Genomic DNA, 16,574 nt, shown 5'->3' with positions numbered 1-16,574 from the left:
CATTATTAATTGATAAAAAAAATATTAAATATATAAAAAATTATTTTTAAAAAACAATTTTTTCTTTTAAAATATGCACATTTATATTTTTCTTTTTGAAAGAATTTTAAATTTATTCAAATCAAAAAAACTTTTTTACAGAGTTTTCAGTGCTACTTTTCCTACAAACTTAATCCAAAAAACAAACTACACATTTCTCCAAATTATAAATTGTTTCCGTCAATTTTTTCCAAACCATATCTCTATAGTCTTGTCATGCTTCCCTACTTTCTTTCTAAGAGATGTGACTCTATTTCTCACAATCATGTCCAATCTCTTGATCAAACAAGAAGCTGGTTGAGATTGCTCCCCTGCTCTTCTTATATTTCTCTCGTGCCATATAGCATAAACCACAACTTGTAAGCAGTATCTCATCAAGAAATTTATACCTCTCCCTTGGCCTCCAATCGCTACCACTTGAATCACTCTACTCCAATGAAGAAACCTTCCAAGACCCGCTAGATTCTTCACAGTTCCTCTCCAAATTTCAGTGGAATAAGGATATTCAAAAAAAAAGATGGTCCCTTGTTTCTAAATCCATATTGCACAGCCAACAAGTGGAGATAGCTTGCGGATTCCATCCAAGGATCCTATCACCCGTTGCTAGTCTATTATGAGCAGCTAACCAAGTGATAAAGGAAAATTTTGGTGTTGCCTCTGTAAACCAAATCCCTTTAGACCAAGAGACCACCGGAGACTTGCTTCGGGTAAGATTCCAAGTGTGGGATGTGATAAAATTGTTTTTGAAATCCTCATTATCCCTTTTCCAGAGACATACATCTTCCAACTGATTAAGCCCCCTATTCTTCAGTCGAATAATCTCCTGGCCTATCAGACGAAGCGCATGAACTGTGTGACCTCTGGCTCGATAAAACTGTACTGCTTTCTCCACCGTAGCAGTTTTTGGAATGCCCAAGTCCATACTCCCTCTGTCTCCTGTTAACTCAATCAATTGGCCTAGAGGTGACCATTTCTCATACCAAAAAGACGTAGAAGCTCTACTATTTATCTCCTTTCTCGTTAATTGAATAGCCAAAGACATCAACTTCAAAAGCTTCCTCCACATCTAAGAGTCTAAAGTACTCTCCTCCTGAACACTCCAAAAAGATCCTTTTCTGATAAGATACCTCCAAACCCATTTGACCCACAAAGAATGTCTCGCAGTAAGAATGCGCCATATTATGAAAACGGATGGAATATATCTTTATGTTCATAAGATTATGACACATTAATTTGGAGATTGGAAATATTAAAACAAGCCACTGCTAATGTATATTCTTGGAAAAAAAATCCAAAAAGGAAGCTATATAGTTTCTGCGATTTTGAGCATAAAACTTTTGATTTTATGTTATATAAAGTAATATAATTTATGCATCATGATATATGAGTAGAAAGATATAACACGTTAGCAATTTAGCATGCTTTATATGCTTTTATGTCCCTTCTAATTATGGAGTAAATGGCTTTCACGCCCACATCAAACTCCTCAAGACACCACAGCTGGACCCTAACCAAGCGGTTTTAGCCCAGTCTAATTTTGATTAAACCGGATCAACCCGAACAAGAAAAAGGTTGGTCGACAAAAAGGGAGTGAGGGGCACTGTTTTCCATTATTAAAGCAAAGAAAGTAGCACAGAAACACTAACGTCCATATTGGTGATCGGTGGATATTCACATCAACATTATAACGCCAACTGAATGCAAAAAGTAATGGGGGCCAAGATTATATTAAAGCGATCAAATAAACTGAAGTTTGCGCGATACCTCACGACAAAAACAAAAATGATATACATGTGGATTCCAATATTGATGGGCCGAAATGAAATGATCTCCCCTAATGGAGTGCACTGCACTGCAACGAACTCAAGCCCAAATCTCAAGGTAGTAAACTTGTAGAGCCAGTCAATAGTCCCCGTCCGCACAAGGGCCCATCCTTAGAAAACAAAGGGTGAAAAGGACATTTCACAGTATAAGCAATTATTCCAATCCACAAACCAAAAAGCTTAAGAGGCAAAAGTGGCATAACGTGTGGATCTCGTTGACACTCCCATCACTGTTCTTCGTCTCCTCCCTCCTTCCTCCAAACATGTTGTACCGAAGAATCTCACCTTCACTGTTCACTCTCTACTCCCCTCTCCCCTCGCTTCCTCACCAAGATCCATGTCTCTTCTGATCAGATCCTCCTACGTCTCTCAATTCCACACTCGAAACTCAAATCCATCCTCTTTCTCCGATCAAACCCCGTCAAAATCACCATTCTTCTCTTCATTCAACCACAACCCATTAATCAAGTTGGTCTATAAACGCAACCCAAGAATGCAATCTCTCTCCTTTCCTTCGTCAATGACCGTTAAGAGCTCCTTGATCGACCCAGACGGTGGGGAGCTAATGGAGCTGGTAGTACCCGACTCAGAGATCGAGCTGAAGAAGAAGGAAGCAGAGTCCATGCCGAAAGTGAAGCTGACGAAGATCGATATGGAGTGGGTACACGTGATCAGCGAAGGCTGGGCTAGTCCTTTGAAAGGGTTCATGAGAGAAGACGAGTATCTTCAGAGTCTTCATTTCAACTCTCTAAGGCTGAAAGATGGGTCTCTTGTCAACATGTCTCTTCCTATTGTTCTTGCTATCGATGATCAGACCAAAGAACAGATCGGTGTGTCCAAGAATGTTGCTCTTGTTAGCCCTCAAGGAGACATCGTTGGTTCTCTCCGCAGGTAAAAGATGGTGGCTTTCAATGAAATTATGCCTCTAGTTATTGTTTAGGTGTCGAAAGATATGATTTTGGATAGGCCTGGGCATTTCGGGTATCTGTTCGGACTAGAGGATCCATTTATTGTCTCATCTATTTTCGGTTCTGTTCGGATAGCTTTGGATTAGGTTTGGTTCGGATGGTAAAACTAGGAACCTGAAAATACCCAAAAAAGTTTGATTCCTGTTTGGTTATTTTAGGTAATTCGGGTGAGTTATCGGGTATTTTGGATAAATTATCAAATATTTAGAATGATTCCGATAAAAATATCGGATAATTTAGATTATTTTGGATATTTCGGAGAAGTTTTCTAATAATTTGGATTATTTTGGTTCGGTTCTGATTCTGGTCTTTGGTTCCAGGTTTTTTTTTGCTCAGGGCCTATGAATGGACTTATCTTTTTGTTCTTTTGTATATGATATTGCAGTGTGGAGATATACAAACACAACAAGGAAGAAAGGATTGCTCGGACGTGGGGAACTACTTCTCCAGGTTTACCTTACGTGGAAGAACACATTACTCCATCAGGAAATTGGTTGATCGGTGGAGATTTAGAAGTTTTCCAGCCGGTTAAGTACAACGATGGTCTTGATCACTACAGGCTATCTCCTAAACAGCTTAGGAAAGAGTTCGATAACCGTAAAGCGGATGCTGTCTTTGCATTCCAGCTAAGGAACCCTGTGCACAATGGTCACGCTCTGTTGATGAACGATACAAGAAAAAGGCTTTTGGAAATGGGTTATAAGAATCCTATTCTCTTGCTTCACCCTTTGGGAGGTTTCACAAAGGCTGATGATGTTCCTCTTGATGTTCGAATGGAACAACATAGCAAGGTTCTAGAAGATGGAGTTCTTGACCCGGAGACTACTATTGTCTCGATATTTCCATCGCCGATGCACTATGCTGGTCCAACTGAAGTTCAGTGGCACGCCAAGGCTAGGATCAATGCTGGTGCTAATTTTTATATTGTAGGTCGTGATCCTGCGGGGATGGGACATCCTACTGAGAAGAGAGATCTGTATGATCCTGATCATGGGAAGAAAGTGTTGAGCATGGCTCCTGGTCTTGAGAAACTAAATATTCTTCCATTTAGGGTAATGCAAAGTTTGTTAACTATGATAATATGCTGCTTCAAATCATAATCGTGTGTTCTTTGTCTGTGATTTTTTTTTATCGTGTAGGTTGCAGCTTATGATACAGTTGAGAAGAAGATGGCGTTTTTTGATCCCACTCGTGCAAAAGAGTTTCTTTTCATTTCTGGAACAAAGGTAAAAAAGACAGTTTTGATTGATTTTGGATTTTACAAGTTCAGGTTTTTTTAAATGGTTTTATTGTTTTGGGTTTCAGATGAGAACGTATGCAAGAACAGGGGAGAGTCCACCAGATGGGTTTATGTGTCCGAGTGGATGGAATGTTCTTGTTAAATACTATGAGAGCTTGCAAGAAAGTGATGATTCATCAAAACAACAACAAACCGTTGTTTCAGCCTAAAGAATCAAACTCTTTTGAGGATTGAACTGTCCGTGATGACTGGCTTTTGTTTCACATGGTTTCATGTTTTTGTCTTGTGGAAAGGCCCGAGTGTTTTCAAAACTTTGAAACCAAATAATGTTCTTGCTGATGAGCAGGGACAAGTTTGTTAATTTTAAGGTCTGGTTCAATAATATTTCTCCACTTTGTTAGTCTCAGTCTTTTTCTTTGTCAGTTCTGATTTGAGTAAAAGAAAGCTCTTTAAAAAACTCCGTTGCCGGAACTCAAACCCGGGTCTCTCGGGTGAGAGCCGAGTATCCTGACCAGCTAGACTACAACGGATTTGTTATTTCAATTCGACTAACGTGAAAAAAAAGAGAGAGACGCATGTCATCAATCATCATTGTTTTAAGAGCTAGACAGAGGCTTCATGTCAGTAATTCATCAATCGACAAAAGAAAAAGTTACTGAATCATAAATATTGATTTATTAGTTATTGATGTAAATCCATATAGCAAAAAAAATATTTAGAACCAAAGTCATAAATGATTATCAGTTTATCACCCAAATTGCTTGTTTTTTTGATGAGAAACTCAAAAACTCACAATCCCACAAAAGAAAACTGAAAGTGAAATATATCACAGAACATTACAAAAGGACTTGACCCATTATGAAAAAGCTTTCTGCATTCACTCGGCTCTAGACTGACCAGCACGAGAAGAGAGGATGATACCAACAATGAGACCGTACAACGCCAGTGCTTCAGCAAAGATGAGAATCAGAATCATTCCCACAAACAGCTTCGGTTGTTGTGCATTCGCTCTGCAATACACACAAATCACACACCACATTACAAAGACAAAACATCGAACTAGAAACAAACACAACACAGCAATATGAAGGAGCATCATACATAAAACATCCCTTAGTCTCTCATATTCACTATAAAGCAAAAAAAAGATTTCATCATTTTTTTTTTTTTTTTTTTGAATTATACACAGTTTCCCCAAAGGCTTCCCAGGCCCAAGGGACTAATCTGTGTCGCTGCGGCCCGAATGTTAAATTTCGCAGTGGCCGGGAATCGAAACCAGGTGGCGGTACTCACAGCTGTGAGCCCTTTACCACCAGAGCTAGATGCCCCGGTTGATTTCATCATTTTAGCTCAAAATAACAACTCATACACCAAGGTTAAGACTTTAACATAGCATATCAAAAACGAGTCTCTGCAGTAACATTTGTGAATTCAAAGTAGGAACGATCTTTGACAGAGAATATATAATTTTGGCAATTACCTAACACCAGCGTCGCCGACGATACCAATAGCCATACCGGCGGAGAGACCAGCGAGACCACAAGCGAGACCGGAAGAGAGATGAGCATAGCCATCGAAGAGGTAGTAAGACTTAGCCTTTGGGTTGATTCCAGTACTGATGATGACAGCAATGATGAGACCATAGATACCTAACACACCAGCCATAACCACGGGAACAATCGATTTCATCACAAGCTCTGGTCTCATCACACCCATCGACGCCACGCCGACCCCGCTCTTCGCTGTCCCGTACGCTGCTCCCATACCTGAGAACAAGGATAAACCGATCGGATCAGATCAGATCAAGACCAAATCATGGATTCAATCTTTTGACTGAGAAATTGATGTTACAGGAGAAAACGAGAGCGGCGGCAGCGCCGAGGAATCCGAAGAAAGGAGCAGTTTCATCGCCGCTGAAACCTGAAGCCATAGCTACTCTCCGATGAGATCTGATCGCAAAGAGACAAAAACCGTTTGATGATTTGCGATTGCGAGAGATAGAGAGAGAAGGAAACCGAAACCAATGATTTTAGTAATTGCTGGCGGTTAGTCGGCGTGTAAAATCAAACCGGACTTAAATTAGCTGACCCGTTTAACCACAACCGTACCAAATTTACTTTTTGGTGCATGATGCTTTGTTTGCTAATTGTGTGTATTTTTAATTATTACTAAATAGTTTATATATATTTTTTTTTTTTGAACGTAAAATAGTTTAGATTAGTTAGAAATTTTGTATATATACTTATTAACTAATGAACAAATCAGAGAAAATGTTATACTATTTTAAGGTTTTACTTTTATCTAAATTCTATCAAGATGCATGTGTTAAAAGTGTAAATTTCGTAGGCCGTCGTGCTGGACATTAGTCCCTTGGCACATATGACTTAGACACCGTATGCATGATTCATGACATATCCTCTAAGTCTAAACCATGTTTAAAATTAGTTTTGTATGTTTAAAATTCTGTTGGATAGGTACAATAATTAGAAGAGCAAAAAAGAAATACAAGTTCTGGTAGGAATTTGAAATATAAAATGAACAGCTTCGAAGACTAAATCTTTTTATTTCTTACTTCTTAATACAAAATCTAATAATTGCAGACTGAAAAATATGTATATGAATGTATGTATGAATAATGTGATAACGCAAAAATAGGAGGCACACTATTAGCAACATTAAAAATAATATAGTCAACTAACCGCATTCATGAATAGAATGTCATCGGACAATCATTTGATTTTGGTGATTCGGAAACATAAATATTAATTCAACTGTAAACATATCAAGAATGTATACATGCAAGCATGAAAATTATAATGCAAATTAGTTAACTCGACATGTCGAATATATATGTACATAGTTTAGAGTGAAAAAATTATGCATCAATATTTTTATTAATTGTGCATCTATAAGATAATAAACGGGCAGAATCCAAATACAAAAAAGTAAATTTATGCATACCACTTAAATCAACTGTCTTAAATAGGCATGGGCATTCGGGGTCCCAATCGGGTTTCGGTTTTATCCAATCGGGTTTCGGTTTTTCGGGTTTATCAAAATCAGCCCCATTCGGATTATATGAAAGTTCGGTTCGGGGCCGGTTCGGGTTCTATCGGGTTCGGGTCGGGGTTAGTAAATCTTCAAAGAACCGGTACAACCCAATATACTTTCGGGTTCGGGTCCCAATCGGTTTTTCGGTTTAAAAGTACCTGATTTTTACCTATTTTATAACCAAAACATGAGTAAAATCGGTTCTTCAGTTTTAAAATACCTGATTTGTACCTATTTTGTAACCAAAACTTAAGTAAAATCGATTCAAAAAGTAAGCAACATCAACCGTGATCATTCAAAGTCAAACGAAAAATAAACATATTTACTGATAAAAAGAAAACCAAATAAATAAAAACATAAAACGAAAACCAAGTTCTCATGAAATGAGAAACATTGTTTAACGAAAAAAAAATCTAAATCTAAATACTTCAAGATTCAACGGCCATCTTCAACCATCAACCTTCATGTAATAGATAAGTATTTTAGATTTTCAATATTTCTTAGTGTATTTTGGATACATATTAGGAATTGACATCATGTTTGGTACGAGATCTTTTCGAGATTTTGAATGTTTCGGGTTCTATCGGATATCCATTTAGATTCGGGTTCGGTTCGGATAATATCCATAACCCGAAATACCACAAAACAAGATCCATTCGGTATTTACGTCGGGTTCGGATCGGTTCGGATTCATTTTTATCGGATCGGATTCGGTTCGGGTTTTCGGGTTTGGTTTATTTGCCCAGCCCTAGTCTTAAATAAACCAAATAAGAAAATGTGTGTTTACTAATAAGATTTGTTATGAAATTATGGTTTTGAAAATGAAATTTAACTTTACATACTATACATGGTTAAGTTCACACCGCTGGAGCAAATATCAATAGTCTATGTTAGGCATGGGCATTTTAACCTGGATCCGAAAATCCGAACCGGAACCGACCCAATAATACCCGACCAGGAATTAAATCGAAAATTTACAAGTACAAGTATCTTTTGGGTCTAAATTTCTTTTACCCGAAAGAACCATAACCGAAAAGAACCGACTCAAATTGATCTGGACCCGAAAAGAACCGACCCGAGAAGAATCGATTTGTACCCGACTCAAAAACATGTATATCTAAAACTATGATTTTTTGTGTTATATTTTGTATATATTATTTTTATGATTTAATTGAAATATCTTTTGTTAACAACATTTCACTACAAGAAAACATCAAGGATTCTGAGGGAAAAAATCGTCGGAATTTCGTCGGAATATCGTTATTCCGACGCAATTCCGACGAAATACGTCGTCGGAAATAATTCCTCGGAATTTCTTTTTTCCTCTGAAATCCCTCGGAATTTTCCGACGGAATTCCGAGGAAATAAATTTCCGAGGAAATTCCGAGGATCCCTTGTTTGTCGGAAAAGTCCTCGGAATATACCGAGGTAGAACTTCGTCGGGATAATTCCTCGGAAGTTCATCGATCGATGCGTGTTTGGACATATATACATCGATCGATAGGAGTATACCGACGGACTTTTTCCTCGGTTTATTCCTAGGAACTGTTCCCTCGGTATATTCCGAGGGATCCGTTCCTCGGAATTTTCCGAGGGAGTTGTCCCTCGGAAAATTCCGAGGGAAATGTCCCTCGCTATATTTTTTAAAAAAAACGGATCGATCGATGCGTTTTTGTTCAAAAACGCATCGATCGATGTAGTGAAAAATATAATTAATTTCCTCGAAATGTAAAAAATATTAATTTTTTTGAAAAAATAAAATTTCTGAAATTTAAATTCGAAAATATGAAATTAAAAGTAAAATTGAAATCATACTAATTAATATTCAAAGTTTCACAAATAAAAATAAAACATTCCGAGATTGGGGAAAAAAAAACTACGGGTCTGGCACGTCCGGGAACACCTCGTTCGGGTACATCCTCTGCATCATCTCCATCATTTGCTGGTTCAGCCTCCTCTGTGCCTCATAGCCCGCCTGTTGAGCCGCCATCTGGGTCTCCAACAAAGATATTCGATCATCTTTGTCCTTCAACTGAGCCGTAAGTACTTCTGGATCAACAAAGGGCGGTGGTGCAGAAGAAGGAGGAACCGACCGGGTGCGACGACCCAAACCGAACAAACGTCCCTTCTTCTTTGGAACCGACTGAATAGAAAAAAGCCAAATTTAGAAATTTAAACCAAGAAATAAATGAATTGAACTTAAAAAAAAAAGAACTTACGGATTCAACGATTTCGTTGATTCGAAACCGGGACAAGTTGGTCGAAGCCGTCGAAGCGTCATCCTCGGTTTGAAGCTGAGACACTTCGTCTACCACCTGAGTTTGGACCAGGTCGACCACGTCCCTCACAAGACCGTCATCAATCTGGCCGGTCTTCTTGTTGGTATACGCCCTCCTCATTAGGGCGAGATCATCGACCGGCTCGCCATCATTTTCTTCCGCCTTGAAAAAAAACATAAAATTAAAGAAACATTAGAAATTAGAAGAAATGCACAATAAATTTAAATTCTGAAACTCAAATAATTGAAGAAAAAGCGGTTGAACTTACCATGCGATCTCCGAGAGTGGCAATAGATTGAGCACCCAAGTTATGCTTGTAGATGCCCTTCCCTTTACGGTCGCTCCTGCGGTTGGTGGAGTTGGTGGAAGAAGTTTCTTTCGTCTCCTCCTTATCCCAATGCGCACACAACTCCTTCCAGACCGTATCGTTCATCGACTTTGGGACCTTTTAATTAAAAAAAAAGAAAAAGTTTAATAAATTAAAAAATAGTTTAATAAATTAAAAAATTGTTTAATAAATTAAATCGAACCTTATTGATTTCCCACTTCTTCTTCCACTCGTGGATCTGCTTCCCATAGTTGTCCATTACTTTATGGACGAAGTGGTGATAGATAAAGAGCGTCTCATCGGAATTCCAGTTGAACTCTTGCTGAAAAAAAACACAATTAGTAGAAAATTTATATTAAAGATTAAAAATATAAGTAAAAAATTAGAATACTTACCGCAAACTGACGAAACCACAGAACCTGCTTGTCGGTTGGGAAGTGAGTGAAAGTCGGATGTCCACTGTCGAGGGCCGAGTACATCATACGGTTGATCCATGCGCTGATCCCGTTCCCGGATCGGTTGAACCTTATTAAAAGAACAAACGGTTAATAATGAATCCAAATTTAAAGAAAAAAAATGTTTAATTACCATGTTTGACCCCGTCCATGTGGATACGGAGTGAGATACGGAAGATGGTCACGACCGGGCTGTTGAACCAACTCCGCAACCCTCATCACTCCCGGAGGACCCGGAGGAACAGGAGCGGATGCAGCAGCGGGAGCGAGAGGAGCATGAGCGGGTGCAGCAGAGGGAGATGTATGGTTGGAGCTGTGGGGCGAAGGGGAATCCTGAAAATGGCTGGAATCCCGAGACTGGCTCCCCGTACCACCACGACCACGACGCTGTCGAGGCCGGGTCTGATCATCATGAGACCTGTAAATTAAAAAAAATATATTTAATAAATACAGAAATATATAAATTAATTTTTTTTATAAAAAAAAATCCCAAATAATTTAATCACAGAAAAAGATTTATATATATTAAATTTTTTTAATAAATATATAAAAATAGTTCTAATAAACAAAAATAGTTTTAATAAATAAAAATTGTTTAATAATTACAAAAATAGTTTTAATAATATATATATATGAAAAATATTTTTAAATCCCAAATAATAGTATTTAATCACAAAAAAGTTTTATAGATATTTAAAATGTTTTGTAAAATCCAAAAAATCGAATTTATATAGAATTTTTTTTTTGTAAAATCCAAAAAATCGAATTTATATAGAAAAATCGTTTTGTAAAATACAAAAATCGATTTTATATACAAAAATCGATTTTATAAACACAAAAAATAAAAAAATTATAAAAAAATTCTAAATCAATTCAACAAAACAAATTATTCAACCAAATCACAATTCTAAACCTATTATACAACCAAATCACAATCCTAACCAATCACCCTAACAAAAATCTATCAAAACTACACAAAAACCTAACAAATAGAACCTAAGAGAGTGGGATAGGGTCCTTACATGATTTGTGTAAGAGAAGAGGGAGATCGCCGGAGATATCGTCGGATTTCAGGGGGAAATCGCCGGAGAGAGGGAGAGGAGGCGCAGAGGAAGAAGAGAGAAATGGGGAAGAAGAAGGGGCTCGTGGTTATAAAACCTAGGGTCCGACGGACATTATCCGTCGGAATTCCGTCGGAATTCTAATTTCAATTTTCGCGAAATATTTGCCCGGTAAAATGAAAATATTCCGAGGAAATTCCGACAGATAGTAAAATATCCGTCGGAATTTCCTCGGAATATTCCGAGGAAATACCGAGGAACTAGTGTTTGGGGTTTCAAAACATCAATTTTTTTTGCCGTATTTCATTTCTTATACAATTGTAATGCATACCATTGAGGATTCTTTGTATACATGAGCATAAACCATGAAATAACAAATTTCAAAACTAATTGAAAGTATTCCCTTTACCGTTCGTTAAAAGGTATAAGTGTTTCTCTTATGTTGCGAGATTTCGTTCATACAATCGGAAAAGTGTTAATTATACGGTAAGGAACAAATTTTTGACTTCATAATGAACGTAAGACACTTAATAAGGGTTATATAGGTGTTATTCAAACGGCAAAACGTTGTTTTCGGTTTAAAAACCCTATTTCCTCGGAATTTCCTCGGATTATTCCGAGGGAACTCCGAGGAAACCCTCTTCTTCCTCGAAATTTCCTCGGAATATTCCGAGGAAATTCCGACGAACTAGTGTTTGGGGTTTCAAAACGTAATTTTTTAAAAAAACGCATCGATCGATGCGTTTTTGAACAAAAACAAATCGATCGATTACTAAGATGGCCCGGGCCGTAAGATTGTGATCGATCGATGAGAGTATCCCATCGATCTATCGACAATCTGAATTGTTCCTCGGAATTTCCTCGGAAAATCTTGTATGTTTTTTTAAAAATGCATCGATCGATGCGTTATAGAACAAAAACGCATCGATCGATTACTAGGATGGACCGGGCCGTAAGATTGTGATCGATCGATGAGATTAACCCATCGATCTATCGACAATCTGAATTGTTCCTCGGAATTTCATCGGAAAATCTTGTATGTTTTTTTAAAAATGCATCGATCGATGCGTTATAGAACAAAAACGCATCGATCGATTACTAGGATTTACGGGGCCGTAAGATTGTGATCGATCGATGAGAGTAACCCATCGATCTATCGACAATCTGAATTGTTCCTCGGAATTTCGTCGGAAAATCTTGTATGTTTTTTTAAAAATGCATCGATCGATGCGTTATAGAACACAAACGCATCGATCGATTACAAGGATGGACCGGGCCGTAAGATTGTGATCGATCGATGAGAGTATCCCATCGATCGATCGACAATCTGAATTGTTCCTCGGAATTTCCTCGGAAAATCTTGTATGTTTTTTTAAAAACGCATCGATCGATGCGTTATAGAACAAAAACGCATCGATCGATTACTAGGATACGGGCCGTAAGATTGTGATCGATCGATGAGAGTAACCCATCGATCGATCGACAATCTGAATTGTTCCTCGGAATTTCCTCGGAAAATCTTGTATGTTTTTTTAAAAACGCATCGATCGATGCGTTATAGAACAAAAACGCATCGATCGATTACCAAGATGGCCCGGGCCGTAAGAATGTGATCGATCGATGCGTTATAGAAACAAAACGCATCGATCGATGCGTGTTCGGAAAACAGAATTATAAGGCAAAACCCGACCTTTTTTGGATCTAAACCTTAGAACTCTCATCCCCTCCGATTTCCCCTATAATTCGCCCCCCCCCTTTCTCTCTCTATAATCATCCGATTTGAACAATTTTGGGCTCTATTCCACTTGATTTTTCGAGCTCTACCTGATTCCTACACTCGTCTTCACCCTAAGACAGGTATACTCCGCGAATCTCCACATTCTGAAATCGTGTTCTTGAGCAATTTTTGGGTTTTGTGAATTTCTTATTTCCGTGTTGATTCCTTGATCAAATATGCATGAAACAGATGTTTAAACATGGAATAGAACACAATTGTCTGTGATCAACGAGTTTGGAACATGATTGAGATGATTTAGGGATTGAGAATTTTTTTCAATTTCGTTTTTTTTATCACAACTCGATTTCGCTTTTCATTTTCATGTTGCTTTGAGTTCTTAATTGATTATAACCATGTTGAGAGCAATGATTCTATTTTGTAGAGAATGAAGCGCACGAAAACATCAGCAAAGAAGAACACACAAGAAGAGGGTTCGTCTCAGCGAGAGAAGCAAAGGCCAAAGAAGTGGGATAAGTCTGATACCACCCACTACAACAACATGAAGAAGGTAGCCGTTCCGGCTACACAACTAGCATGTCCTGAGACGATGACAATATTGGGAATCAAAGCAGACATTGAAGGACTGTTCCAGAACATGGGTCTAGGCCAACTATGCAACCTCAAGGAACCCACTTATCCGGAGTTGGTACGCCAGTTCATAGCATCCGCATACGTCACCCGTCCCGATGATAGCCATCAGGAAGGTTTTCTGGCATTCGTAGTGCAGAAAGTATACTATGAGGTATCTTTCACAGACCTCTGCGGACTATTTGGATTGAGTGCGGGGGAGAGGACATATGGTCTTTATTGGACTTCAGAGCTGTTGAACTTCTGGGAAACGATTGGCACAGGGGTTTATAGATCTTCTCAGGCAAAGGAGTCACTTATCCGGAGCCCAGTACTGAGATATGCGACACGCCTCATTGGCTCATTGCTATACGGGACAACCACAGCCGCATCAGTCACGCAATGGGAGTTGTGCCTCCTGTACCAAGGTGTGAGGCATTTGCTACCGGCATTTGGAAACTCTACATTCCCACCTGCTACTGCCTTCAACATGGGAGCGGTGCTGGCCGCAAACTTAGCAGGATACAAGGGGAAAGTAACCAAATCCAAGAGCAATGCATGTGGATTTGGTGCAGTGATTACTCGGATCCTTAGACATGTGGGTGTAGACTGTGAGAACCACCAGGTAGCACTGGACAGATCGAACAACATTGCTTGGAACTACCTGGATGTCATTTCTCTAGTAAGTAAGGAGTTCATAGCTGGTCCCCACTCGAGGATCGATCGGGATGGTCCTTACGTCTACGTATTCCAGGACCGAGCGAAGAAAACACTCTACTGCCACCTGCCTCAGATCGGCCTGACTGCTCTACTTTCAGAGGCTGCAGTTGAGTTTCTACCCCCTGCTACCGCACTAGTAGACAAGCCATCCTTCTTCACGCCAAAATATCAGACCAAAGGCAAGGGCGTGGTTGATGAAGAAGGACAAGATGAGGCTGCACAAGCCATTCCAGATGATTCACAACCCCATCAGCTACTCCCATCAGACTCCAGCCAGTACAAGCTGCAAGAGCTTCCACCGAACGCCACTTCGCGCCAGCAACAACATTGGAGAGATCAGAGCATAAAGACAAACAACGACATGCTACACAAGATCTGGGCTGCCATTTCACGTATCAGGCCGTGTCGTTGCCAAAAGGATGATGTAGTTCATCGGGACAACTCTCCATCCAGCTCTGGTTCGGGTTCGAGTGGTACACACATGGTAAGAAAGAGGTCCAAGAGACCCAACGATGCAGGAACATCTGGAGCAGGAGACGAGGAGTAGGAGCTATCACCGGCTATTTTATTTTCTTTTCTATTCTAACGTTTTATGGTCTTATTTTCTGTTAATTTTGAACTGAGTTTTTTTTTAGGTTTCTTAATTATGAGTTCGTATTTCTTTTACATGGTTTCTTTGTTTTATTTGGTTGTGTTTTGTGTAGCTTTTAATTCGTATTCAGCTTTGCCTTGCTAGATAAACCAAATAACTATTATCCAAGGAAAGAGGTTATATCAAGTGTTCCTCGGAATTTCCTCGGTATTTCTTAAAAAAAAAAAAAATAAGTTCAATGGTAGTCTGTTTCCGAGTCATCATCACCAGATGAATCTGAATCTGGATCTTGGTGAAACTCTCCAATTACTGGTTCATCCTCTACGTGAACGACGGCTTCCTCTCCAAAGTCGGTTAAATCGACTACAAGGCCAACTCCAGCTAAATCTTCTGCTGCACTACAGTTGCCGGATGTGCTTGGTTGTAGTGGGTCTTCCAGCTCAGAACTTCCCTGAACTCGGCCTCTCGGGTTGAGTCTTGTAACAGTAACCCATGGATCATCTCTGTTCCTTACCCGGGGGTACTTGATATAACAAACCTGTAACATTTAGAAAAATTATAAATTAATACACATGATGATGAATCATTCTGAATAATTAACATTTAATTACCTGATCGGCCTGGGAAGCAAGAATGAAAGGATCATAATATTGCAGCTTTCGCCTCGAATTTACTGATGTAACACCAAATGCATCTGTTCTCACACCTCGATCTGGGGTGTTGTCGTGCCAATCACAATAGAAAACAGTACAGCGCAATCCAACCATGCCCAAATACTTGATTTCCAAAATCTCATGTATGTGTCCGTAGTATACATCATCTCCTGATGCAGAACAAACGCCAGCATCATAAGTCGTACTCGAACGTCTCCTCTTCTGAGTTGTGAATGCATATCCTCGAGTACAAAATCTCGGATATGACTTCACAACAAAGTTTGGTCCAACGACCATCTCACGTATCCAATCGTCAAATGTTTCACCTCTGGCCAAACCAGCAGACACCTATTAATAGCACATATATATATATTATATCAATAAATGTGAATTAGTATAAATATGTGATAAAATATATTTTAATTTGTTTAAAGCACTCACATAAGTAAACATCCATCCAGTAAATTCTCTCTGCTTCATTTCTTCTAGTTCGTCCTCTGTGGCGTATCTATACTCGAACCGCTTTTCTGCCATGAAAATCCTGTATATGATGACAATAATGTAATTAATTAAGATTTAAATTTCAACTTGTTAAAATAAAAATTTGTAAGCTCATTTATTTACCTCTCATATTGAAGAACGTCTTCGCAGTTGGTGAGCAAATATGTTTGCAAATGACTGCGCTCCTGCTCAGTAAGTCGACGGTCCTTTGGTTTTCCGCTAAGTCGTCCAACGTCTGTGAAAATGTCTGGAACCGTAACATGATATGTTGCCCGTTCGCCTCTATCATCATGCCGAGCAGGTCTTCTGTTTTTGGTCTGAACTTCTGCTGGAAAGTAGTACTCGGCAAAGTTTGAAGTTTCTTCATTGATCATCTGTGCGACTATAGAACCTTCCACCCTACTTAAATTTTTCACCATCTTCTTCAAATGGAACATATACCGCTCATACAGATACATCCATCTATACTGCACAGGACCACCAAGTTCCAATTCTCTTGCCAGGTGAATAACAAGATGCT

General features: G+C 38.9%; 2 protein-coding genes and 1 non-coding gene across 3 annotated transcripts; 1 reads left to right on the top strand and 2 right to left on the bottom strand.

Moving 5' to 3' along the window:
- The first annotated feature begins 2,051 nt into the window (after nt 1–2,051).
- Nucleotides 2,052–4,470, top strand: LOC106433181 (ATP sulfurylase 2). The gene is made up of 4 exons (XM_013874022.3): nt 2,052–2,753; nt 3,216–3,882; nt 3,970–4,056; nt 4,136–4,470. Exons 1-4 carry the CDS (start codon nt 2,200–2,202, stop codon nt 4,277–4,279), a joined length of 1,452 nt encoding a protein of 483 aa, XP_013729476.1. The 5' UTR covers nt 2,052–2,199; the 3' UTR covers nt 4,280–4,470.
- A 57-nt stretch (nt 4,471–4,527) lies between these two features.
- On the bottom strand, nt 4,528–4,600 carry TRNAE-CUC. Its single transcript has one exon. It is a non-coding gene; the product is annotated as a tRNA-Glu (tRNA).
- Nucleotides 4,601–4,726: 126 nt separating this feature from the next.
- Nucleotides 4,727–6,135, bottom strand: LOC106433184 (V-type proton ATPase subunit c2-like). Its single transcript, XM_013874028.3, has 3 exons — nt 5,922–6,135; nt 5,551–5,836; nt 4,727–5,080 (listed from the first exon to the last, which is right to left on the bottom strand). The coding sequence occupies exons 1-3, from the start codon at nt 5,998–6,000 to the stop codon at nt 4,948–4,950; spliced, it is 498 nt and encodes a 165-aa protein (XP_013729482.1). The 5' UTR covers nt 6,001–6,135; the 3' UTR covers nt 4,727–4,947.
- Nucleotides 6,136–16,574: the final 10,439 nt, after the last annotated feature.

The sequence above is a fragment of the Brassica napus genome, chromosome C8 (genome assembly GCF_020379485.1).
Source record: "Brassica napus cultivar Da-Ae chromosome C8, Da-Ae, whole genome shotgun sequence".
NCBI lineage: Eukaryota > Viridiplantae > Streptophyta > Magnoliopsida > Brassicales > Brassicaceae > Brassica > Brassica napus.
The sequence above is the reverse complement of the archived record's forward strand: the minus strand, read 5'-3'. Positions and strand labels throughout refer to the sequence as shown.